At 42.0% G+C, this 27293-nt stretch overlaps 1 protein-coding gene across 1 annotated transcript in view; it reads left to right on the top strand.

Moving 5' to 3' along the window:
- Positions 1 to 25967, top strand: part of CAPN3 (calpain 3) — a 73692-nt gene extending 47725 nt beyond the window's left edge. The window contains 16 exon segments of the mRNA XM_043987166.1: positions 462 to 539; positions 1661 to 1822; positions 5480 to 5654; positions 6356 to 6367; positions 7415 to 7623; positions 9189 to 9225; positions 11418 to 11435; positions 15489 to 15602; positions 16908 to 16985; positions 21188 to 21245; positions 21384 to 21448; positions 21956 to 22024; positions 23656 to 23734; positions 23943 to 24059; positions 24296 to 24354; positions 24753 to 25967. Of these exon segments, the coding sequence (XP_043843101.1) occupies positions 462 to 539; positions 1661 to 1822; positions 5480 to 5654; positions 6356 to 6367; positions 7415 to 7623; positions 9189 to 9225; positions 11418 to 11435; positions 15489 to 15602; positions 16908 to 16985; positions 21188 to 21245; positions 21384 to 21448; positions 21956 to 22024; positions 23656 to 23734; positions 23943 to 24059; positions 24296 to 24354; positions 24753 to 24779 (1357 nt within the window). The 3' untranslated portion in view covers positions 24780 to 25967.
- The last annotated feature ends 1326 nt before the right edge of the window (positions 25968 to 27293 follow it).

Below are 27293 nucleotides of genomic sequence, written 5' to 3' on the forward strand. Positions count from 1 at the left end.
TCACACAGCTAATAAAAGGCTGAGGCCAGATTTGAACTTAGATCTTCCTAACTCCAGGTCCACCCATCTGCTCCATGTGGTGGACCACTTGGAATTGTGGCAGCAAGGATTCTTGTTCAAGAATGCAATGGACTAGGGGGCAGCTAGGTGGCACAGTGGATAAAGCACTGGCCCTGGATTCAGGAGGACCTGAGTTCAAATCCAGCCTCAGACACTTGACACTAGCTGTGTGACCCTGGGCAAGTCACTTAACCCTCATTGCCCCACCAAAAAAAAAAAAAAAAGAATTCATTAGACTAGACGTTTTTCACCTCTGAAATTCAATGGTGGGAGGGATTTGAGGCAGCTTGGCCACTTCTGGACCCTTGTTGGCTCTAGGTGGTTTGGATTTGCCAGGATGCAGTGGTACTACCTCTGAAATTGTCTTCCTTATTATGTGATACCAAATGTCTGCTCTCCAGCTGGAAGGACTGGATCCTGATTGACAAAGAGGAGAAATCTCGCTTGCAGCACCAGGTGACAGAGGATGGAGAGTTCTGGTAAGTCTAGGCCACAAGGCCATAGCCACCTTGGACTTTGGCCCAAAATCCCAAGACAGAACCCAGAATGAGATCCTCAGGTCTCAAGCCCCAATTCAGAGACCATTGATAGTAGGAACCTTTGGTTCCAGCCAGTCTGGGCCCCTGCACCACATTTTCCTCAAAGCCAGGGATAGGACTAGGACAAGGCTTCAAGGACAAACTGCCAGTTAACACTAATCACTGAGTCTCACGCTGTTTTCAGAGCACCAGGGATAGACCCACTACTCTCCCTGGGATGTAAACAGAGCTGAGATGACATCCTCAAGTCCATTGCTGCCCTCTCATACACAGAGGGTGTGTTTGTACATGAAGATGTTGGAGGGAGAGGATGCACTCAGATGATGATCTGGCATGAATATCACTCACTCCAGGACTGCTTGTATTCTCTTGGGCAAGATTTATAATCATTTGAAATCATTATACAGCAACAGCAACATTGTGCAATGATCAACTCATCTCAGCAATACAATGATCCAAGACAATTCCAAAGGACTTGTGATGGAAAATGCTAAGCACATCCAGAGAACTAACTATGGAGTCTGGAATGCAGATTAGAACCATACTTTTTTCACTTTATTCTTTCATAGTTTTTTTTTCTTTTGTTCTGTTTCTTCTTTCACAACATGACCTAATATGGAAATATGTTTTACATAATTGTATATACATATCCTATATCAAATTGCTTACCATCTTAGGGAGGAAGGAAGGAGGGAGAAAATTTGGAACTCAATTTTTATTTTTAAAAAAATGAATGTAAAAATTTTTCTTTACATGTAATTGGAAAAAATAAATACTATTAAGAAAAGATGCACTCGGGGCAGCTAGGTGGCACAGTGGATAAAGCACCAGCCCTGGAGTCAGGAGGACCTGAGTTCAAATCCAGCCTCAGACACTTGACACTTACTAGCTGTGTGACCCTGGGCAAATCACTTAACCCTCATACCCTGCAAAAAAAAAAAAAAAAAAAGAAAGAAAGAAAGAAAAGAAAAGATGCACTCACCTCAGAGCCTTGCTCCTCCATCAACCTTCTTTCCTCACCACCCCTTATAACCTTCCTTTCTCTACTCTCAACCTCGAAGGATGTCCTACGAAGATTTCATGTATCACTTCACAAAGCTTGAGATCTGCAACCTCACAGCTGATGCCCCTGGAATCTGACAGCTCCAGACTTGGACTGTGTCTGTGAATGAGGGCCGCTGGGTGCGGGGATGCTCGCTGGAGGCTGCCGGCCAACTTTCCAGGTGAGGAAAGAAACTGTCAGGAGTAGAGTTTCCTTCTCATGTAGGACTGACTGTTTAGCTCTGCTGGGGGGGGTTATGAGCACAGAGATGAGAGCCCAGTTACTGTTAGAAATATCAGTATGCTACAGCGGAAAGCACTTGGGGGGAGCTGGGTGGGGTAGTGGATTAGAGCAACCGGCCCTGGAGTCAGGAGGATCTGAGTTCAAATGTGGCCTCAAACATTTACTAGATGTGTGACCCTGGGCAAGTCCACCTAAGCCTCTTTGTTTCAGTTTTCTCATCTGTAAAATGTGAGTGACTGAGGCCAGATAAGAGTAGCTTTAAAGTCTTAAGTCTTATCTGTAAAATGAGCTGGAGAAGGAAATGGCAAACTACTTCAGTATCTTTGCCAAGAAAACTCCAGATGGGGTCACAAAGTCAGACATGACTGAAATGACCAAATAACAACAACATGAAGGTATTGATTTACAAGGCATCTAAAATCCTTTCCAGTTCTAGATCTCTGTAAGCAATCAGGTGGACAAATAGATAGGGTGTGGACCTGGAGTCAGAAAGACCTGAATTCAAATCCTGACTCAAATATTTATTAGCTGTGTGAACCTGGTCAAGTCACTTAACCTCTGGACCTCAGTTTCCCCATATGTAAAATGGAGATGTTAACTGTATTTCAATATGGTTTCTGTGAGGGAACAAATAAGATTATGAAGTATTTTACAATGCTTTGCAAACCTTCAAAGTGTTATAAAATATGCTAGCTATTATTGAGATAATGATGATTCTCTGTACCATGTTAATGTTGAACTCTATCTGCCCCATCAAGATGTATTGAGAGACAATATTGATACATAGAAAGATCCCTGTATTTGGGAGTCAGATAAGTTGTTATTTACTCAATCAGTCATTGTCTGACTCTTCATAACCCTATTTGGGAGAATTTAATGTACGCTTTTTTTTTTGGTTTTGTTTTGTGGGGCAATGAGGGTTAAGGTGACTTGCCCAGGTGTCACACAGCTAGTAAGTGTTAAGTGTCTGAGGCCGGATTTGAACTCAGGTCCTCCTGAATCCAAGGCCAGTGCTTTATCTACAATGCCACCTAGTCTGCCCCTCATAACTGTATTTGGATTTTCTTTGGCAAAGATACTGGAGTTGTTTTGTCAATTTCCTTCTCCGAGTTCATTTTCCAGATGAGGAAATTGAGGCAAATAGGGTGAAGTGACTTGCCCAGGGTCACACAGCTAGTACGTATCTGAGGCCAAATTTTGAACTCAGGTCCTCCTGACTCAAGCCCAGCTGTCTATCCACTATGCCACCTAGCTGCTCCCAGGTGAGGGCTTGGTTCAAATCCTATTTTCTGACAATTGGTACATGAACACAGATAGGCAAATCATTTAATGTCTGTAAGCCTCAGTTTCCTTAGCTTTGAAAAGGAAATGATCATAGTAGCTATTGTGAGGATCAGAAGGAATAATGTATGAAAGCACTTTGAAAACATTAAATACAATTATTCCCATCATCCTAACTCCACTAATTCACCTTCCAGGAAACTTTCCATGGTTAGGGGAAAAGGGAACAAATTCCAGGAACAAGAGAAAATATGTAGTGTCAGTATTAGTATTAGGCAGTATTAGAATATTCAGTTTCTCTTGTTGTTCTTCCCATTTAAATCATCAGTCATGTACAATTGTTTCTCTGGGTTCCACTTGGGTTTCTTTGCATTGGTTACATAAGTCTTTCAATACTTCTCAGTATTCGTCATAGTCATTGCTTCTTGCAGTATTCATGTATCATCAATACGCTGAGCCATTTTCCCAATCAATAAACATCTACTCTGTTTCCAAGTCTTTGCAACTCTAAGAAGTGCACGGCTCATCGTTGTTAGGAAATTTCTCTTTATATCAAGTTGCCTAAATCTTCCTTTGCCCTGTCCCCCAATTTCACATAATGTCTCTAAGTTCTTCCCTCTTAAGCCAACAATAACACTAATAAGAACATTTATATAGTCCCTTGGAGAGGTTCATACAAAAGATCTTTATTGGGGGGCAGCTAGGTGGGCGCAGTGGATAAAGGCGCCATTTCTTGGATTCAGGATGAGGACCTTGAGTTCAAATCTGACCTCAGACACTTGACACATTACTAGCTTGTACCCTGACCCTGGGCAACGTCACTTAACCCCCATTGCCCTGAAAAAAAAAAATACAAAGAACTTTATATTACGTCTCGTTTGATCCTCACAAAGGCCTTGTTATGTCCATTCTGCACCAGATGAGGAAAACTTAATGCATATTGGAGGTTTAGTTGACTTTCACATACAATTACCAAGTATTTTGACAGGATTCGAACTACTTTCCCTGACCTACCGTATCATCTAGCTGCCTCTGCAGAATAAGTTCTCATCCTCTTAGGACTTTAAGGTCTACTCTTATCTTGACTCAGTCACTATTAGCTGTATGACCTGTGCAAATTATTTTGCCTCTGTCTACCTGAGTTCTCCTCATCAGTAAAATGAGGGCAATAACAGTACTTATGGTCCTTGGATTATTGTGAGGATAAAATGAGACTTGTATGTAAAGTACTTTGAAAATTTCTACCCTCAGCTCCACATTTTCTGTTCTTTAGGGTAAACTATTTCAGTTCCATTAATTCATACTTATCTGTCACGATCTTGCTGGGGAAAGGGAAGGGACCAAGCATTTAAGTGCCTACTATGTGCCAGGAACTGTGCTAGTGTGTTTTACAAACATTAATCTCATTGATCCTCACAACAACCCTGGAGGTAGGTGCTAGTTATTTCCTCATTTACAAATAAGGAAACCCGAGGCAAAGAGAAGTCAAGTGACTTGCCCAGTTATAGAAGCGTCTGAGGTCAGATTGAATTTACTAACTTCAGACCCAGCACTCTATCCACTGCACCACCTAGTGACCTGAAGCTCTCCACCTAAAATATACTCTGATTCCATTAGGCTGTGTCAATTCCCATGTTCCTAGGTCACTGGACTGAGCAACCTTCTAGGTTGGGGTTAGATCCCTATTTACAATGTTCATCAAGGTTAAATCACTTGCATAAGGTTATACAGCTAGTTTGTAGTGGACTTTAAGCCAAGTTTCAAAGTCGAGTGATTTTTCCATTATTGATGGGCCATCATTGAACCATAGATATAAAACCATTTTAGTTGTCCTCCATTAGTGTTTGGCTTTCTTAGTCAACCAAACTGAGGTTACACATAATCCATACACTGGATTCAATTGTGCCCTCACTGACAAACTCTCCTTCCACAGAGTCATTCAGGTATATGGCAAGATTCCCTAGCTGTGGGTCAATTTAATTCTGTTCTTACATTCCTTGCTTTGTACAAAGTGGTATGAAAAAAATACAGCACATTATAACTCAGCTAGGATCTACTGATGAGGCATGAAAATGGGAAATAGTAAGCCAGACTAGTAGGCAGGGCTGTTCCAACTTCAAGCAAGGACAGGCTACTTCTAGGCTAGGAAAATTCTAGAAAGTCTTCTAGGGGTGGTCATCCCTTTCTTGGATCCCTCTGAGAAGGAGGGAACTCTGTGTCTCCACCAAGACAGCCAAGCCAGTCATTCCCTTGCTTCATTGCCCTGGACTTTTTCCAGATCACAGACTTTAACAAGTGTTTTCTTTTGGGGGAGCACAGACACTTTTTGGACCAATCCTCAGTATCGCCTGAAGCTACTGGAAGAAGATGATGACCCCGAAGACAATGAGGTCGTCTGCAGCTTCCTAGTGGCCCTGATGCAAAAGAATAGGAGGAAGGATCGGAAATTGGGAGCCAACCTCTTTACCATTGGTTTTGCCATCTATGAGGTACAGACTGGCCCTGCTCACTCCCTAACTTTATCATCTTTAGCCCAAGGACCACTGACTGGAATCACACGTCCTTACCAGAGATTGGGCTTTTTAATGACTTAATCCTTGGGAGGTTTCCAGAGGGATCCCTATTTTCTTACTCCCCGGGGTCTATTGGCTGCCCTGGATACCTGAGCCATTAAATTAGAGCAGAGGTTCTTAACTTCCTTTTACAGTCTGGTGAAGCCTATGGTTTTCAGAATAAGGTTTTTAAATGTATAAAATAAAATACATAGAATTACAAAGGAAATCAATTGTAATCAAATAGTTCTGAAAATGTGAAGACAAAACCAAAAACAATTTTGTGATCCCTGATTAAGAAATCCCGATTTAGAGGATTTGTTTTTGTGGGGCAATGAGAGTTAAGTGACTTGCCCAGGGTCACACAGCTAGTAAGTGTCAAGTGTCTGAGGCCAGATTTGAACTCTGGTCCTCCTGAATCCAGGGCCAGTGCTTTATCCGCAGCTCCATCTAGCTGCCCCCAATTTAGAGGATTTGTAATGAATCCTTCAGGCCAAGGCGGAAAACTAGAGCTAATGGATTGGTGTGGATATTTGTCTTCTTGCCCCAGTTACCATCTTCTGCTCAACCAGTGTTTCTTTTCCAGATTGTTCTGATATTATGGAGCCTAAACATTTTTTTCTGCTTTTTTTTTTAAGGTGCCAAAAGAGGTATGAAGTGGTGACAGAAACAGCATGATACCATGTTATGGAGGGAGCAGGGAGGGCCCAGATCTGTCTTTTGAGCCTCGAGAAGCCTTCTGGTCGGGTTTGTTGCCAGGGAGGTAACAGGACTTGCTCTTGTCAACCTCACTCCTTCTTTAGTCCTTATTCTTCCTGGTGTTCCCTGACACTCTCTCCAGATATAGGCAAGCTTCTTGAAGCTTTTTTTGGGCGGGGGGACAGGGAAATGAGGGTTAAATGACTTGCCCAGGGTCACACAGCTAAAAGTGTCAAGTGTCTGAGGCTAGATTTGAACTCAGGTCCTCCTGACTCCAGGGCCGGTGCTTTATCCACTGCGTCTCCTAGCTGTCCCCTGAACCTTTGACTATCAGAATGTCACCCTCGCTGTTTTTGTCCTCTTGTGCATTATGGAGACTTAGCCAAACTCTTCCTCCCCTGGATGTCCTCCCTCATGAATGGGGGGTTAGAGGGTGGAGGAAGGGAACGTTTGTTAAGCACCTACTATATGCCGAGCACACTGCTAAATACCTTATAAATATTATCTCATTTGATCCTCACAACAACCCAGGGAGGTAGATACTATTATGCTGTCCATTTTATAGTTGAGGAAACTGAGGCAGACAGAGGTTAAGTGACTAGTCCAGTTAGTAAGTCGATGAGGGAAGATTAGAACTCAGATCCAGATCTGGAGCTCTAGCTACTCTATACCACTTCAGTGCCTCATTTGAGATAGGGTATGTTCTCCTTCAGAATTCTCCCTTCCCCTCACCCTCTTTTATCCTGTCCAGTTCTTCCCACACATGTGGAGCACTCCTGTCTGAAATGACCAATTTAGTACTGGAAAGGACCTCAGAGGCCATTCTAGTCAAACCTCCTCATTTTATAGATGAGGCAATTAAAGGGGGGGGGCATTAAGGTACTTGCCCAAGGTCTCACAGGTATTAGGGAGAGGATTTGAACTTAGGTCCTCCAGAAGGACCACTCCTTCCACTCTATTCTGTTGCTTCCACCTTGGGCTTTTTTCCTCCTCCACAGATGCATGGAAACAAACAGCACCTACAGAAGGATTTCTTCTTGTACAACGCCTCCAAAGCCCGGAGCAAAACCTACATCAACATGCGTGAAGTGTCTGAGCGCTTCCGCCTGCCCCCCAGCGAATATGTCATCGTCCCCTCCACATATGATCCTCACCAGGAGGGAGAATTCATCCTTCGTGTCTTCTCCGAAAAGAGGAACCTCTCCGAGTGAGTACTGGCTTTTTCCAACCTGTCTATGGAAAACAAGTCCTCTGTCATTTCCAGGTCTGTTTTCTTAGGGAAAAGAGAACCCAGGAGTTCTGGGTTCCCAGGGGAGGATTTCTTTCCCGAAGCCTTTGGGCTTTGGGTGCCAATGTCACCCCCTGATTCCATCCTACCCAGCAGTACTATGTCCAGTCTACTTTTCCCAATAAATTTCCAGTCATCCAGTTGGCCCCAGTAGATACAGTTCAGAGGTATGGCAAGCCTGGTCCCCAAATACTTGAACCCACAGATTCTTTTCATGAACAAAAGAAAGTACAGATGAACAAATTGGGCATGCAATTAAAAAAAAAAAACAACCTAGAAAAGCAACAAACCAAAACCCCTCAAACTAAACATCAAATTATGTATCCTGAAAACCAAAGAAGTGATTAACAAAATTGAAATAAAAAAACCCAAACAAACTTGATAAATAAAACTAGGAGGTAGTTTTAAAAAATCTAGTAAAAACAATGTCTGGGTTGTACACAGTATCATCAACATTGAGCGTTGATCTACTGTGATGGACTATATTCTTCTCACCAATGCAATGGTACAGAAGAGTTCCAGGGAACTTGTGATGGAAGAGGATCTCCAAATCCAAGGAAAAAAAAAAGAACTGCAGAGTATAGATGCTGAATGAACCATACTATTTCTTTTGTTTTTGATGCTGTTGTTTCTATTTTGAGGTTTTTCATCATTGCTCTGATTTTTTTCTCTTATAACATGACTAATGCAGAAATATGTTTAATGTTATTATGTGTATATATATATAACCTATATCAGATTACCTGCTGTCTAGGGGAGGGGGGGAGGGAGGGGAGGGAGGGAGAAAAATCTGAAATTGTAAAGCTTGTATAAACAAAAGTTGAGAACTATCTTTACATGTAACGGGAAAAAAAATAAAATACTTTATTAATTTAAAAAAAAAACATGTCTGGGGCAGCTAGGTGGCACAGTGGAAAAAGCACTGGCCCTGGATTCAGGAGTACCTGAGTTCAAATTCAGCCTCAAGGGGCAGCTAGGTGGCGCAGTGGATAGACCACCGGCCCTGGATTCAGGAGGACCTGAGTTCAAATGCGGCCTCAGACGCTTGACACTTACGAGCTGTGTGACCCTGGGCAAGTCACTTGACCCCAATTGCCTCACCAAAAAAGAAAACGAAAACCAAATTCAGCCTCAGACACTTGACACTTACTAGCTGTGTAACCCTGGGCAAGTCATTTAACCCTCATTGCCCTGTCAAAAAAACAAAAACAAACAAAAAAACCACGAATGTCTGATTTTTTTTTTTTAAAGAGGAAAATAAAATTGCCAGTATCAATATCATTCATGGGGCAGCTAGGTGGTGTAGTGAATAGAGCACCAGCCCTGGAGTCAGGAGGATCTGAGTTCAAATCTGGCCTCAAACACTTACTAGCTGTGTAATGCTTGGCAAGTCACTTAACCCTGATTGCATCCCCAAAATAAAATTAGTAATAATATCATTCATCACTCTTACTAATACCTTTGTATATGTGTTCTCCTCACAGAGATGTAGAAAATACAATCGCAGTGGATCGCCCTGTGGTAAGTGTAGTCTCATGGGGCAAAATGACCTTTCTTAGCCATAGCCATGACTCTTAGGCCTGGTCCACGGTAGAAATTGGGAGGTGAACAAGTAGAAAGCATTGGCTAGGAGGCAAAGATCCTTCTTGCAACTTTGGTTTGGAATTTTGGCAAGTAGATGGCCCTGCAGTTTAGAGACCAGAGGAGAGAGAAGAGAGAGGGACCTCAGAGGGAGGAGCAACCTTGTCTGTAGCTTCTTACACTGTGGGTCAAGACCCCAGATGGGGTCACATAACTGAATTGCAAAAAAATTGGCAACAGTAAAAGGTTATATATACCTATTTTATAAGCCTATATACCCAGGGTAGTGTAAAAATTTCTCCGGCTGGAAGTTTAAGAAACACTTGTTTAGACCATGAATGAGAGTATATGGGCAGTAATCTGGATGAGGTCACTGGACTGATGTAAATGGATCTTCCCCTCCACCTCTCCTCTGCCAAGATGTTTGGCTCAGAGTTAGATCCACCATTTGGATCTATGTTTGGGTCTGTATACTCCTCTTCTCTCCCAAATCCAGAGTCTAAAGAAAGGACTGCCATGGAGTTCAAGAGTGAGAAACCAGAAAGGAATCTTAGAACATTCTGTTCTCTGAGAGTTCTTCAGTCTCCTTTGTTTTTTAACTTGTCATAAGGATTACTATCATTTGTCTTTATCTTCCAGGTCCTTTAAGTTTGGGGTTTTAGAGTCCCCCCAGAATATTAGTTAGTTGACCAAAGACTTCCTTTAACATGGTTATTTTTACTCATTGATTTTCAAATCTTGCCTTTATTCAAGGATCACTTGTGAGCATCTGATAGAAATTACCTCGGTCAATAAAAATATAGTCAACTGTCACATAATCAGAATGCTGGTAACCAGAAATCTCTACTGATCAGCACTTCTGCACTTCGCTGATACAGTGAGAGTTAATATTCATAATGTTCAGGGGCAGCTAGGTGGCACAGTAGATAAAGCACTGGCCCTGGATTCAGGAGGACCTGAGTTCAAATCAGGCCTCAGACACTTGATGCTTGGGAGCTGTGTGACCTTGGGCAAGTCACTTAACCCTCACTGGCCCGAAAAAAAAATTCATAATGTTCAACATGAGGCATTGCAAGATCCTCAAGTATTTTTGAAAATGACATAGAAATATTAAGGATGCAGTGTGAAGAAGACTGAATTTAGAATCAGAGGACCCAAATTCAAATTCCAGTTCTGTCATTTACTACTTGTAAATGGCCCTTCCCGAAGCCTTTGGGCTTTGGGTGCCAATGTCACCCCCTGATTCCATCCTACCCAGCAGTACTATGTCCAGTCTACTTTTCCCAACTTCCTCATCTGGGGGAAAAAAAATAATCATAGCACCTGCCTCATAGGGGTAACATAAGGATCAAGGGAAATGCTGTACGTAAGGTGCTTCAGAGACCTTCAGTGGGTTATATCAATATGAGGTATTATTACTGATACTACTTCCAGATTAATCTTTCTTAAATACAATTTTTGTCATTTACTTCCTGCTAAAAAATCTTGATCCAAAGCCTACGACTCTTGTTACTCAAAGTAATGTGACTATGGGACACTGTGGATTCAGATCTTGATAGAATCCTCATTCTACTGTTGACTTTCTGGGTGACCTTGGGTTATAAACCTATGATTCTAAATTATGTTCAATATAGTTGTAGTGTTATATGTATTTAATTGCATTTTAAACCTTTGAAAACTGGTAATCAGCAGACAATGCAGCAAGCAACTTTTGATTAAAGACAATTTTATTCATCAGAAAATCCAGAATTATTGGATCAAAGGTCCATAAATTCAGAGCTGGAAAGGAACTTAGTATTTAGTTCATTTTACATATGAAGAAACTGAGGCTGGAAGAGGTTAAATGACTTGACCCTATATTCATTCCCTAGCCAATGATCAATGATAGAGTTCATTGTAAACTATTACACCACCCCCGTCTTAGAAACCAAGAGTGTACTCTCATTTCTCACTGTCTGTTCACTTCCTTGGTTCTATATGGCTCAATCTCTTGACTTTTGTAATCTAGTCCTGGACTGCCAAGTTGTAGGTTGGCTTCAGTAGTCACAGAAAAGAATGAGAGGCAGACCAGTGGGCTCTCAGTGAACCTGCTTTTCACTTATTCTGCACTTGATGTTTCTTTCTTTGTACAGAAAAAGAAAAGGCACAAGGTGGGTGTAACAGGGCAGGGGTTACCGAAGGTAGTAGAGCATTGAGGTGTGGTGTGATGGCTAGAGCAGACATCCCATCCCGTGCACACAACCAGAGCAAGGGCTTGGGCTGCTGCTGCTGCTATTGCTATTTACAGTTCTTCCATGGCTGCTACCTACCCTTGAGGAGGCTTTGCTAACTATCGAGTTAATGGTCTAACATAATGCTTTGCCCGCAGTAGATGAGTGAATTAATGAATGGTTATTAGCTTCTCGGGTGCTCTGTAAGCATGAAAGCCGGGCCCTTTAACTGGAGTGGAAAGAACATGGGAGGGTCTGGGTACTATATAAGCTCTCAAAGGGATGCTGCCTTCCCTGCATATGATGCCCAAGGATGGACACAGGAAGCCTACTGGTACCTAGCTGTTTGCACCCTGCTTCCAAGGAGAAAGAGAACTTCCACTCGGACAGCCACAGAGGGCCAGGAGCCCTGAGCATGCAGGGCATTTTGGTGACTTTTTATTTCTTTTTATTTATGGTTATTTTCTATTCCAAATGCTATCTCCTCCATCTATTGGGAAGGCAAGAAATATGATAATTTTGGTGACCTGCTACAGGGAAAGAAAAGAGACTGCAGGGAAAGTTTTCCTTCAATAGACTATCACAGTCTCCTTCCTCTAGGACAGGGAGTTCTTAACTTTTTGTGTGTGATGGACTCTATGGGTAGTCTAGTAAAACCTATGAACCCCTTCTCAAAATAAGTTTTTAAAATCTAAAGTAAAATAAAATAATCTTAATATTTTTAATAAATTAATTACTAAATGAAAAAAAAATAAATCTAATACATCTAAAACTTTAAAAATATAAAGCCACAAAGGAATCTAATTATGTTAAAATACAATAATCAACATTTTCTTTCATTTTAAAAGTTTTAAAAAACAAACTCCGGGTTAAGTCCAAGATTTTATGAGGTGAAAAGCCAACACCCCACAGCTGAACTTCCTGAGTGTGGTTCCATCCATGCTGTTGTCATACCCTGCCTAGAGGTGGCTATTCCCTAGACTTCTTCACAGGGGACAGGGCAAGACCTTCAAGTACCTCAGGAACATTTATTTTGCAACCCCCTCATCCTCCTCCCACACCCACAGTAAAAGAAACACAAATTGAGAGAGAGGGAGTCACCAAGAGACTAGGGTGGGGTTTGATTGCAGCCCTCCAATGGCTGGAAATTGTCATTACTATCCTTTAAAAGTGCAGAAAATTCCTAAAATTATTGGTCTTAGAGCTTTATACAAGTCAAATAATATCCTCATTTTCTAGGTGAGGCAACTGAAGCCAAAAAGATTATGTAACCTAATTTGCAAAATGAAAGAGCTGGACTAGATAGTGTCTAGAGTTCTTAGAAAAACGTTTAACTGAATCTTTTCTTACAATAATAAAGTATATTTTGAAAAAATTTGCATATATACATATATATGTATATCAATCAATAGAACATTAAACATTTATTAAGCGCCTACTATGTGCCCTCCATTGTGCTAATCGCTGGGAATACAAAGAAGCAAAAGAGAGTCCCTGCCCTCAAGGAGCTTACAATCTAATGATGCAAACAAATATACACAAAGCAAGCTATATACAGGACAAAAAGGAGATGTGAGTTATAAGCCTTACTATTTTTTTAAAATTCATAGAAGCTGTAGAAAGAATGGTGTGTGTTAGCCAGTCTTCTTGTTCATGACCACAGCAGACAGATAGAAGAGGTCAACAATAACAGGTACATCCATCACGGTGAAACACACCAAGTAAACTAGATACCCTGGGTGATACAGCTCACCTGCTTAACACCAGTAGAACTTGAAGTTGGAAGACTTGGATTTGAGATCTGAGTTTTGACACCTCTTCACTTTTCAATCTTGTACAAGTCACCTAATCTCTCAAAGCCTCTCAAATATAAAATGGGGGAGGTATACCTAGGCAGTGGTTTGTGTGAAAAAGATCAGGGGGCTTCAGTGGACCACCAGCTCAAGATGCATCAATAATATGACATGGCAAACTAAAAAGCTAATTATGACTGCACTAAGATAGTAGAATGAGAGACAGCATGGTGTGTAGTAGATAGATAGCTGGCCTTGGAGTCAGGAAGACCTGTGTTGGAGACCCCACCTCTGATACATAATGGCTATGTGTGACCTTAGGCAAGTCACTCCGCTCTCAGTGCCATTAAACAACTCTCTAAAATCACAAATTGCACTGGTAAAGGGAGTTTCATTATGGAGTTCTCAACAACCAATAAAATCACAGATCTGACCACCCCCCTCCCAAAAAAAAGAAAGAGTGAGATGCAGAGTACAGAAGGAGGGATATGCTAGTTCCAACTGTACTTCCTCAGTCAGATGACATCTAGAGCAGTGGTTCTCAAAGTTATGGGTCTGTGGTCTCCAAAACCCTTTCAGGGGGTCTACCAGGTCAAAATTATTTTCATAATAATACTAAGATGTGATTTACCTATGAAAATACTCTTCCTTCATTCAAATACATATCTGTGTGAAGCCAGATTATCTTTCCATATTTCAACCAGAACATTTCACATAGATTGAATACAGAAGCAAAAATGAGAATCCAGTTGTCTTCAATAAAGCCAGAAATTAAAGCTTTGCAAAACTATATAAAACAATGGTACCCTTCTCACTGTGTGTTTAAAAGAGTTATTTTTCATTAAGATATGTTATTTAGATTAAAATGTAACAGATTTATAATTGTTGTGATTTAAATTTTATCAGTTTTAATTTCTAATACAGTAATTATTGCTAGATATAACCCACATAAGCAAAAACACTTTGGCATCTTCGTTAATTTTTAAGAGTGTAAAGGGGTCCTGAGGCCAAAAAGCTTGCAAACTGCTGGTTTAGAGTATATCATATTTAGTTCTGGATGCCACATACTAGAAAGGACATTAAGAAACTGGACCCTATCCAGAGGAAAGCTACCAGGATGATGAGAGGACCAGAGACTGTACCATAGGGAGATGTTCAGCCTAGAAAAGATTTGAGACAAACATGATAGCTATCTTTGCATATTTAAAGAGGTAAGGAATTATGCCGGACCCTGGAAAGCAGAACTAGGAGCAATGAGGTAGAAGCTGTAGAAAGAGATTTAAGCCACAATGTTAGGGAAAATTTCCAAATTATATTTGCCTGCTTTAGGAATGGGGGGGATTCCCTTCACCAGAGTTCTTCAAGAAGAGGTCAGATGACCATTTGTTGGAGATATAGAAAAGATTTTTTTCTTTTTGGTCAAGTATAGGCAGGGTATGCTGGTAAATGTTTAACAACCAGCTCTCCCAGAAAAAAAAAAATGTATGCGCCATACATTTCTAAGTTTAATCTGCATTATTAAGATTTGCCCCAACACTTTAAGTCTATAGACAGTCAACAGAATAAATCAAATCTTGATTTGTAGGGGTGTGTGTGTGTGTGTGTGTGTGTGTGTGTGTGTGTGTGTGTGTGTGTGTGTGAATTGGGTTTAAGTGACTTGCCCAGGGTCACACAGCTAGTAAGTGTTAAGTGTCTGAGGCTGGATTTGAACTCAGGTCCTCCTGAATCCAGAGCCAGTGCTCTATTCACTGCACCACCTAGCTGCCCCTTGATTTGTATTTTTTGCCAATTTCTGAGCAGCAAACACAGTGAAAATTGAACAACTGCCTAGCTGGCACAAGTCAGTTCTAGCACACCCCTGAGGAAAGATTAAACTAGGTGGACTCTGGGGTTCCTCCCATCTCTGTAATTCATGAAACTGAGACTGAGTGATTTATTTGTCCCAGGTCACATAATCTAGTTAGGGAACAGAGTGACTCCTAGTTCTGTGCTTTTCTGTTATTTACTCCCTCACCTCTGTTTACTTCTTGGCTTAATCTCTACTGCACTTAATCTCTGCATCACTGCTACTTGGGGCAGGAGACAGTCTCTGCTTGGCTCAGGGGCGACCGATGAAGCCTGGGAATGAGTCCCAGTGTCCTTCCAAGTCTCTAATGCTCGCTACCTTTTCCCTTTCCAATACCTTCCTTCCTCTCTCCAGCCCATCATCTTCGTGTCTGACAGAGCAAACAGCAACAAGGAGCTGGGTGTGGACCATGAGTCTGAGGAGGGCAAGAACAAAACAAGCTCTGATAATCCAGAGAAACCAACTCAGGTTTCTGGAGCATGTGGAATAATGGGGGAGGCCTGTGTGGCGGCCGGGGCATGAAGTCTGGGTTTCTAGGGTGGGGATTCTCTTTTAAACCCAGCAATTTTGGTTTGTAATATTGCATCTTTTTTTCCCTCCACCATCCCTTTCCCAAGCCATCAGGAAGATTGTTCTTGATTGAGGTGAAAAGGTTGAGGAATTCCTGTTTTGGAGCTAAGCGTCTAATGGATTAGCTACCAGCACCAGGCCCTATCAAAGGGCTGGGTATGAGAACGACTTGGCATCCTCACTCATTAGTCAGCACAGTAAGAAAGGGACCTAAGGAAGAGGAAAAGGAAACGTGGTTTTGGGTATCATCTCTTGCCTTTTGGGATCAGGCTCTGAGCCCAGGAAAATGTGGAACTAAAGAGAAGCAAAGGGAGACAACAGCACAGAGTGGGTACTGTAAGTTGTAGTGGGGTAAGGAGTTAAAGGCACCAGGGTCGATTGTGTGCAATTTGTTGGGAAGAGGAAGTATGAGAGGAGAGGCCCTGAAGGAAATTAAGGTGAGTTGCCGGGTGACCTTTATCTTTCTAGACTGAAGGATGGAGACGGCTGAGAGTTGGGACAGCCTTATCTCCTTTGTCCCTAATGAAGATTCAAGGCTTGGCATTGCTTGTAATGCTCCTTTTTGCCCAGATGGGGGTGGTTGAGGCCTGATGCAGGAAGAGAGGAATAAAACATCTCTGCACATTTCTATGGCCAAAAGTGTCTCAGGTGGACCTTGTTGGCAGAGCTGCTTTTTCTCTATGGAATGATAGATAGATCATAGATTTAGAGCTGAAAAGGACCTTAAAGGTTAACCCCCTCAGAGGATGAGGAAATGGAGACCTGAAGAGATGAAGTCAGTCACACAGCTAGGAAGCATCTGAGGCAGAATTCAAATTCAGGTCTTCTTGAGTTAGACTGTGTCAGGATGGAGGGGAGAGAAAGGGTTCTGTATCTAGTCTTTACTCCTCAACAGACGGAAGTGGGCCAGAAACTTTCTCCCTCCAGCTCTGCCAAGAATCAAGAAGAGAAGGATGTTTACAACTCTATGCAGTAAGGGTGTAAAAACCTCCCTTGGCCATATGACAAAGAATATTCCTAGCAAAGAGTGATAAGGAGGAAGAGAAGATATTACTGATGCTTGATTGGGAGCCAAAGACTCATGTTGTACTGCCAGGTTCCGTGGGCCATAAAGAGCCTGCCCTTCCTTCCCTTTCATGGCTTTCCTTTGGGGCCCTGTCCACCTTCCCCATCTGTTTGACCTCTGCCTTTGTGCCTCTACAGCCAACCCCAGGTAACACTGACCGGGAGAGTGAGGAGCAAGTGCAATTCAAGAACATTTTTCGACAGATTGCGGGTGATGTGAGTACCTATCAAAACAACTACCTCTAAAGATCCTCCAGATATTCTCATTCCACTCTTCCTATCCCTTTCCTTCCCAGAGATCTAGACAAGTATAGTCTTAACTAAGCCTAGGTGAGAGACTGAAGGTAACTGGACTCTTGTCTTGCCCACACCATGAAGACGACTCCTTTTCCTTCCCTTACCTTGACTAAGGCAGATTCTCAATGGGAACTTTGTAATGTTTTTATAATCAGAACCCAAAGCTCTCTAGTTTCACAAAGAATCTCCCAACTTTCCCGCCTTTCTCATTGTCATCAGGATGCTGCCTCAGATTTATGGCATAAATCCTTGTTTAAAAAAAAAAGCATACTGGGGCAGCTAGGTGGCACAGTGGATAGAGCACTGGCCCTGGATTCAAGAGGACCTGAGTTCAAATCCGGCCTCAAACACTTAACACTTACTAGCTGTGTGACCCTGGGCAAGTCACTTAACCCCAATTGCCTCACACCAAAAAAAAAAAAAAAGTCAACTGCAAAAAAAAAAGCATACTTCCTGTTGGTTCTAGGATAGAAATATAAATAAATATACACACAAATATACATAATATATCTATATATATAACAACTATATCTATGGATTAGGCTGAGTACTGTACAGACAGTTGTGATCTTTGGGGCTCCACTGATTCAACCAATCAAACATCAAGTGCTTAGCATATGCCAAGCACTGTACTAGGCACTGAGGATTAAAAGACAAAAAGCAAACAATTCATGCTCTCAAGGAGCTTACATTCTATTGGGAGAGAGAATATGTACATCAATAGACATACAAAAAATAAATACCTGGTAATTTTTTTTATGAGGTAGTGCCTCGGATAGAGGTGCTAGGCCTAGAGTAAGGCTCATCTTCCTGAATTCAAATATGGCCTCAGACATTTACTAGCTGTGTGATTCTGGACAAGTCACTTAACCCTGTTTGCCTCAGTTTCCTCATCTGTAAAATGAGCTGGAGAAGGAAATGGCAAATCATCTCAGTATCTTTGCCAAAAACAAAACAAAACAAAACAAAACAAAACAAAACCAACAAAATCCAAATGGGGTCACAGAGAGTTGGACAGGACTAAAAAAACAACTAAATGACAATATTTTTCTTAGCACTAGGTGTTCAGAGGAGCAGAAAAGGCTTCAAATCACTTGGGCAGAGTTCTAAAGGAGACAAGGGATTCTGAAATACAGAGGTGAGGTGGGAGTACACTCCTTCCTCATGGGGGACAGTAGGCACAATAGTACAGAGACTAGAGACGGAGTGTTCTGTGTACAAATTAGCAAGATTAGTTTGACCTTAGAATGCAGGAAGAGGAGTAATGTATGACAAGGTTAGAAAGGTAGGTTGACGCCATATTGTAAAGAGCTTGAAAAGCTAAACAGAGAAGCTTATATTGGACCCTTGAGGCAACAGAATCACTCGAGTTTTTTTCCATTCTGAACAGACATAGCATGTTCATACTCAGACCTGGATCTCTTATTCCTTACTATAAGAATGGAGTTCCAACAAATACCAGAAATATCATACTGGCTATTTCTTCCTCTGTCAGATAGTCAAACCACTACAAATTTATGTTATTTAATTCCAACCAAGACCTCACTGTAACAAGACAATCTTTTCCCCTATGACTAATTCTCTATCCCCCTCACTACAGGGACTGTTCCAAACCTTCCCTTCTCTCTTCAACTTCCCATGACATTCCTTCCTCCCACCCTCTCAGCTGAGGACCTTGTCTCATACTTCACCATAAAAAAATTTTTTAAAGGCCATTTACTGTAAAGTCCTTTTCCCTTTCTCATCTCACACCCCTCTAACAGTATCTTCCACTATCTCATCCTTCATATTTGATGAAGAGGGGAGCAGCTAGGTGGAGCAGTGGATAAAGCACTGGCCCTGGATTCAGGAGGACCTGAGTTCAAATCCAGCCGCAGACACTTGACACTAGCTGTGTGACCATGGGCAAGTCACTTAACCCTCATTGCCCTACAAAAAAAAAGCAAAAACAAACAAATCTGATGAAAAGGGGCCTTCTCCTTACCCAAGCCAGCCCTTCAACATGTATCTTTTTTTTTTTTTTTTGCAGGGCAATGGGGGTTAAGTGACTTGCCCAGGGTCACACAGCTAGTACGTGTCAAGTGTCTGAAGTCAATTTGAACTCAGGTCTTCCTGAATCCAGGGCCAGTACTTTATCCACTGCGCCCCCTATCTGCCCCTTCAACATGTATCTTTAATCCCATCCTCTCCCATCTTCTCCAGCAGATTGCCTCCACTACCATCCCCCAACTCACTGTCGATCTTTCCCTGGCTATTGGTTCCTTCAAAACTGGCTACAAATATGGCCAAGCCTCCATCTTTAAAAAAAATACTCACTGGATTCTAACCACCCCTACTAGTGATGCTACAATAGATACAATGCATAGATAGATAAAATAACTCTTCTCTTTTTCTGAGCTAAACTTTTGTTTTCAGTCATTTATACTTGGTGCCTCTACTTTCTCTTCTAAACTCTCTGCAGTCTGGCTTCTAACCTCATCATTCAAATGAAACTACCCTGCGAAGAAACCATCTGATCCCTTTGTAGCCAAATTTTCAATCTTTATCCCTTCTTGACCTTTCTGCTGCATTTGACACTGCTGGTGACCTTCTGCTGGATGCTCTTTTCTTCTCTCGTTCTTTGTGATACTTTTATAATGTTTTCCCTTGATGTTTCTGTGTGTCTGACCACTCCTCAGGCTTCTTTGCTTGGATGGGTGTCCTCAAGGTTCAGTCCCAGGCCCTCTTTTCTTTTTCTATTCTCTCACTTGGTGATCTCATCAGCTCCATTGGTTTCATTATCATCTTTATACAGATGATTCTTGGATCTACAGAACCAACCTTAGTCTTTCTCCTGAGCTCTAGTCCTATTTCACCAACTCTATTAAAAAATTTCAAACTGGGGGGGCAGCTAGGTGGTGCAGTAGATAAAGCACTGGCCCTGGATTCAGGAGGACCTGAGTTCAAATCCAGCCTCAGACACTTGATACGTACCAGCTGTATGACCCTGGGCAAATCACTTAACCCTCACTGCCCTGCCAAAAGAAAAAAAAAAAAAAAAAGAAAGAAAAATTCAAACTGGATGTTCTGGGAACACCTTAACCTCAACACGTCCAAAACAGTGATCATTATCTTTTCTCCCCGCAAACCTCTTCTGAACTTCCCAACTTTCTGTAAAGGGCACCATCTCAGGCATTCAGGTTCATAATTTCCATATTGTCCTTAACTATTCACTCTTTCTCACCCTATATAGCCAAGCAGATGCCAAATCTTACTGTATCTTTATCTGTTGAATAGCTATTTTCCCTTCTGTCTACTCACACAGCCATATCACACAGGCCGTCATCACCTTTCACTGATTGTATTAGCCTCCTAATTAATCTCCCTGCCTTAAATGTTTCCCCACTTTAATCTATCCTTCATACAACTGCCAAAGTGGTTTCTCTAAAGCATGAGTCTTATATCACCTCTATAGTCAATAAATTCTGGGGACTTCCTATTATTTCTAGGATCAAATATAAATTTCTGTTTAGCATTTAAAGCTCATCACAACCTAGACTCTTCCTACCTTTCCAGTCTTCTTATATATTTCTAATTTCAACATACCCTATATCCCCTATTAGCTTGTAAATTTTTAGGGCAGGAATTGTCATTTTTAAATATCCTCTGTGCCCCTCACGTTGCAAGTGACCAATAAATATTTGTTAAATCTGTTAACAGTAAAACAAATTGCTCAGAGACTAGTTGTTTTAGAAGGTTAGAGGAAAGGGGCAGCTAGATGGCGCAGTGGAGTCAGGAGTACCTGAATTCAAATCCGGCCTCAGACACTTAACACTTACTAGCTGTGTGACTCCGGGCAAGTCACTTAACCCCAATTGCCTCACTTAAAAAAAAAAAAAAAAAGGTTAGAGGAGGAAGAGGTCACTTCAGGCTGGGATATCAAGGCCTGAGGGGTCCTTTCCTCTGTTATGTGTCTGGACTTCATGACACAGGTGTTGGCCAAAAGTCTCATTTCCTTCTGGCTCCCAGATGCACTTTTCTTTTTGTCCAAGTAGCCAGATAAGGGAGACACGATTGTAACCTGTGCCCTTGGTGCAATAGGGTATCACTTCCATGAGGACCCTCACTCTCTCTCTCCTCAGGACATGGAAATTTGTGCTGATGAACTCAAGAATGTTCTCAACACGGTGGTGAACAAACGTGAGTGACTTGAATGCCTTCACCCAAAGCAAGGGAGGAGCGCTATTTAAAGCGACCAGTAGGTTGGGAGGAAGGGCTCTCTAGAAGAGCAGAATTTAAGACCTCATGACCCTCCCTTTTTGTCATCCCCCTCCCCAGATAAAGACTTGAAGATAGATGGATTCACCCTGGAGTCCTGCCGAAGCATGATTGCCCTAATGGATGTATCCTTTCATAACCTTAACACCCCACTTTCTCTCTCCCCACCACATGGCCCCATAGACCCAGAGAGTGGTGGGTAGGACCTGGCTAAACAAAGCTAAACCCAAGTATAAGCTCTTGTAAAGGCCTGAAAGACCTTAGACAGAATTTAGATTTAGTGAAGCTGTTAAATTATTACAGTGGTTATTCAGGACGAGCTTCTGGTTATGAGGTTACTAAGCCTTTAAATTAAGCAAATGAGGATGACTTGAGGCTGCCTTTGTCACAGAGTAGGTGCCCACTATGATCACCCTACGGCCTCTGAGGCAGGGGTTTGGATGGATATCCCTTGAAGGTGGGGAGGAGGACCAATGAACAAAGGAAGGTGATTGGCTCATTCCCCTTATAACAGAGGAGGTCATTGGAAGGGATGTTGTATGAAGAAATTCCTCTATCGGCCTCCCTCCTTTCTCTGCCCACCCTTGATGACTGTGGGACTTGGTCATGTGGTCCTGACCACTTTGCTCCAGACAGATGGTTCTGGGAGGCTGAACCTGCAGGAATTCCACCACCTCTGGAAGAAGATCAAGAGCTGGCAGGTAGAAAGGGTAGAATGGGGGGCAGGGGTAGGGTGAGGGGGATAGCATGAGCAAAATGGCATGAAGAGGTGTAGTGTGGAATGGGATGGTATAGGAGGGAAGGGAACCTTACCCAGTCATACTACTCTTGGTCACCTGCTTGCCCATCTATCTCATTGAACTGCCCTGTTCTATATAACATGCTAAATACCTAGAAAGTACTGCCTTCTCTTTGCCTGGTAAAATCATCCCTATTCTCTAAATTTGAACTTAAATGCCAAACCCTGCAAGACAGCTTTCCCAGTCAATGCTCATACAGCTCCTTCTCCCTAGCTGGAAAGCAGTAAGCTTTTTTTTTTTCCCCCGGGGCAATGGGGGTTAAGTGACTTGCCCAGGGTCACACAGCTAGTAAGTGTCTGAGGCCGGATTTGAACTCGGGTACTCCTGAATCCAGGGCCGGTGCTTTATCCTCTGCACTACCTAGCTGCCCCAAGCAGTAAGCTTCTTACTGGCAGGGACTGTTTGGCTTTTGACTTTGTATCCCCAGCTCTTAGTACAGTGTCCAGTACATAGTGCTTAATAAATGCTATGGGGTTTTTTTCCCCACTTAACAAAAATCTAGTTTCATTCCCTCCCACTTCCTGCACCATTTGGAGGGGAATTGGAGAAAAATTCTAAATTCTGTAACAAATATGCACGGATATGGGGCAGCTAAGATAGCGCAGTGGTTAAAGCGCTGGCCCTGATTCAGGCGTACCTGAGTTCAAATCCAGCCTCAGACACTTAACACTTACTAGCTTGTGACCCTGGGCAAGTCACTTAACCCCCATTGCCCACAAAAACAAAACACAACAAAAAACAACAACAACAAAAAATATGCATGGTTAAACAAAACAATTGCATGTCAAAAAAATAAAAGTTTCATTCTGTACCCTGAGTCTATCACCTCCCTGTTAGGAGATGGTAGCATGCTTCATTATGAGTGGTCTGGATTGGAGGTTGGTCATAATAAATGCCTATTAATGACTGAGCTAGTATACTTAATAATACTATGCCATGTCTCATTGTATATAACTATATATATACACATATATATTTATATGTAGGTTATATATAGTTATATAGTGAATTAAAGGTTACCAAGTCCTTCCCTCATAACAACCCTGTGAATATTATCAGCATTTTACAGATTAAAAAAAAAAAAGACAGGGGGCAGCTAGATGGCACAGTGGTTAAAGCGCTGGCCCTGGATTCAGGAGTACCTGAATTCAAATCAGGCCTCAGACACTTGACACTTACTAGCTGTGTGACCCTGGGCAAGTCACTTAACCCCCATTGCCCCACCAAAAAAAAAAAAAAAAAAGACAAAACCAAAAAATTGAAGTTCAGGTTGACTTGGCCAGGGTTCCTGGGTTAATCAAATGGCAGAACCAGAAAAAGAACTGGGTTCCTTTGATTCCACACCCAGGCCCTCCTTCCACCACATTAGCTCCATGAAGACGGGGAGTGTATTATCCTGTTTTCTACCTCCCTTAACACTTAGTACAGTGCTCTGCGCATACTGAGTCCTCTTTGAAACAAATTTCAAATTTTTTTCAAATGTTTTCAAATTTCAAATTTTTTTCAAATGTTTTCAAATTTTCTATTAACAGAAAATCTTCAAAAACTATGACACGGACCACTCCGGCACCATCAACAGCTATGAGATGCGCAATGCTGTGAATGATGCGGGTATCTGGTCTCAAAGTGGGTGGGTGAGAGTGTGAGGGTGTGAGTGGAGGTAGGCCTAATTGTGGGTTGGGTGAATTGAATCTTTTTTTTTTAATTGAATCTTTGTAAGGAGGAAAAACAGTAAATGAAAAGGAAGGGTAGAGGGAAAGACTAAAATAACACTAAAAGTTGAACTTTGCCTCTGCCTCTAACACTCTCTCTTCCCTAGGTTTCCACCTCAACAGTCAGCTCTATGACATTATCACCATGCGCTATGCGGACAAGCATATGAATATCAATTTTGACAGCTTCATCTGTTGTTTTGTACGGCTGGAGGGCATGTTCAGTAAGTGGGGAAGCAGTGGCTTAGCCTTTCAGTTCCTTGTTTTAAAGACTGAGCTGAAAGAAGATGTCTTTCCCTCTTTAATTACTGAGGGTAGGGGTGGGGCTGGGCAAAACTTCCTCAGTTGGTCCTTGAACAAGCAAGAAGATGGTCCCAGCACATCCTTCACATGGGTATAGTTTCTCAAAATGGCTTGGGGAGGACTAATCTCTCTCTGGCCTGTCTGTTCCTTGACACAGGAGCTTTTCAAGCCTTTGACAAGGATGGAGATGGCATCATTAAACTCAACGTTCTAGAGGTAAAGATATAGAAGTGCCCTACTCTGTTGTAAGGTGCCGGTTGGAATTAAGAGACTGACTTGGCCCACCTTGACTTCCACACTATGACACACAACCCGTGGGGCTGTGTATAGAAGAGAGCCCTTAAAGGCAAATGATTGATGGGTTTTTGTCTCCTGGTTGGGGGATAGGGGTGGAAAGTTTGGGGACAAAAGCCCTTAGCTGTCAGATGAACTCTGAGGCAATGGTTTGGGCACCTGCACAGACCTTTTTTCCTAGCAGGATTGGGAAAGGCAGGAAAGGATGTAGGAAGCAGCAGTGAGCTGTGGAATCCTGGGTTGTTTACCTTGGGAAGGTGGGATTTGGAGACTCATATTTTTTTCCATTTTTCACCTCATCTTGGCTTCTCCCTTTTCAGTGGCTGCAGCTTACTATGTATGCCTGAAGCAAGTCTTCCTCACCTCAACTAAAATTGAACAGAATGAACCATTTGCGATGTCAACCACAGCAGCTAGTCATTTCTAAGAAACAAGCAACATCGCTAACAGCCTTGGGATTCCCAAGGTGGTTTTCTTCCCTGTCATTCTGTACTCCCAGCTAGTCTCAGGATGTTCCAGTTTCATTATTCACTACACCTGCCCTTGGGCTAACCAGATACCTCCTCCCAGCCCATAAAGCTGCTCCCCAACCAATCTTAGCCCTCTAAGATAAGGTGTAAGCAGAACTTCTCTTCCCCATAAAAGCAGTGACATTATCTCAGAGTACTACATCAAAGAAAGTCTCTGCCAATTTCAAAGCGTTCCAGTTTAGCCCAGAGGATCAGTCCAGGCACCTAAAAGGCTAATTTGATCCTAGAGCTAATGCAAGGGTTTGAGCCTCCAATCAAGATCCCTCTTTGGACTGTCCCCAAGTCTCCAGATCAAAACTGACCTCAGGGGTGGGAAGTAATACAATTTATTGCTGGGAAAGTTATAACCAGTTCAAAACTGGACCATAACCGAGGAAGGGTAAGGAAATACTTTGTGGGGTATTTGTCCAACAATGTCCTTTGCTGGTCACATTAAAGAAAAAGACCTTCATCATTCGTGTTGGTGGACATTAAGCATGGACTGCCTCCTGGACTCCTTCCCTCCATCCCAGCCCTTGGTTCTGCCTAGATTTTTACTTCAGGTTTTTATCTGTTCTCAAATTATATAGAGGAAAGGTAGACCAGGGCAATTCCTTGTTTGGGTTGTGGTCCCGATAAGACTTACCAAATGAATAAAACGCATGTGTCTGACTGTCTAGTGTGCATTATTTGACTCATTTGATATCTCATCAAGGAACAGGCAGAGCAAGGGTTGGGTTTCTATATCCCACCTAACAGCCAAAAGCAATCTGGGGACAGAACTCCTCCTAGTCTCAGAACAGAAAACAACTAGGCCCAAGAAAGATTCTGATTTAGAGAATAAAAAATGTTGAAAAGAAAAATTTTTTAAATCAGTCCCTTAAAAGCCAAGACTTGTGGACCACTTTCCCAAGGACAGGAGTGTATGTGAAAGAAACTAGTGGAAGTATCTGGATGGTACACCAGAGGCAAAGGGTCTCTATACTGCCTACCACCAACATGGAGGTGGAGGTGGGTAACTCATTCAAATGCAAACGGAGAAAACATTCAATTGCATACATGTTGTGTTAAGTCCCTATGTTTAAACTTGCTTAGAGGCAATGACTTTTGTTGGTTATGCCACTGTGGTTTGCCACAGGAACTGTAAGAGAAACAGCTGATTTGGGATTTTAACAGTGAAGGCAATGTACGGAATTTCAGGATTCCAATCATTACAAGGTACCTCAGAGATCCTTTTGTCTAATGTTTGTCTTTAAGAATCTCCTCTAGGGGGCAGCTAGGTGGCACAGTGGTTAAAAAGCACCAGCCCTGCATTCAGGAGGACCCGAGTTCAAATCCAACCTCAGACACTTGACACTTACTAGCTATGTGACCCTGGACAAGTCATTTAACCGTCACTGCCCTGCAAAAAAACCCCAAACTCCTCTATGATCTCCCCAACATTTATTTTTCTCCTAAAGTGATTTAAAACCCATGTCCATCCCCATCCAACTTTTCAGGCTGCATCTTGATAACTTGTATCCTCACCCCTCTACCCTCTCTTCAAAGGGAGAAGTAGAACATCAGAGATGGAAATTACAGGGAAGAAAACCTCAACTCAAGTAAAAGTTTGCAGTTATTTAAGAATAGCATGGGGCAGTATTTATAGGAAATAGGGGCAGCATTTCCCAGAAATGTTTAAGTGGAGGCTGAATGACCATTTGTTTTGTCAAGGATGCTGTGGAGAATATTTTTATTTAAATTGAGGTTGGATTAGATGACCTGAGTCCCCTCTAAAGCACTGAACAACAATGCTCTCTTCAGATCCTATGAGACTGTAAGCATAGAAAAGGTGGCTAGGTTGGCTATAAACAAACAGCTGGGCGACAATTAAGTTGACAGAGCCAATTATTAAAGTATTTTAAGTTTATTTTCCTCTCAATATTTGCTTTACTTCTTCCTTTACAAAGTTTCATGGAGGTTCACAGCTTTGTACCAAAATGAAAGGGGGCCAAGGTATTTGCTTATAAATACTTCAGAACTCTCTCACCCATTTTCATTCTTCTAAATCCACATACTGTGTTAAAAACTGTTCTAAAACCAAGAACACTGAAGTAGGTCTGGTGTAATATATAACTTTAAAACAAAAAAAAAGGTTTTTACCAACATCATTTGGATTGTTACCTAGGACATGGTATAAGCTACAGGGTATCCCCAAAGTCTTAATGCAGTTGAAAGCCTTAGCCTAAGACTTTTAGGACACCTGGTATATCTTGGAAAGTTTTAAGTTTAATGATTAGATTTAAAGCCATGTGATAGAGACAAAGGCCTTATATATTGGGGAAGTTTGTTAAAATTGTGGGTCTTTTTCAT

Source organism: Dromiciops gliroides, chromosome 2, assembly GCF_019393635.1.
Source record: "Dromiciops gliroides isolate mDroGli1 chromosome 2, mDroGli1.pri, whole genome shotgun sequence".
In the NCBI taxonomy this organism is placed as follows: Eukaryota; Metazoa; Chordata; class Mammalia; order Microbiotheria; family Microbiotheriidae; genus Dromiciops; species Dromiciops gliroides.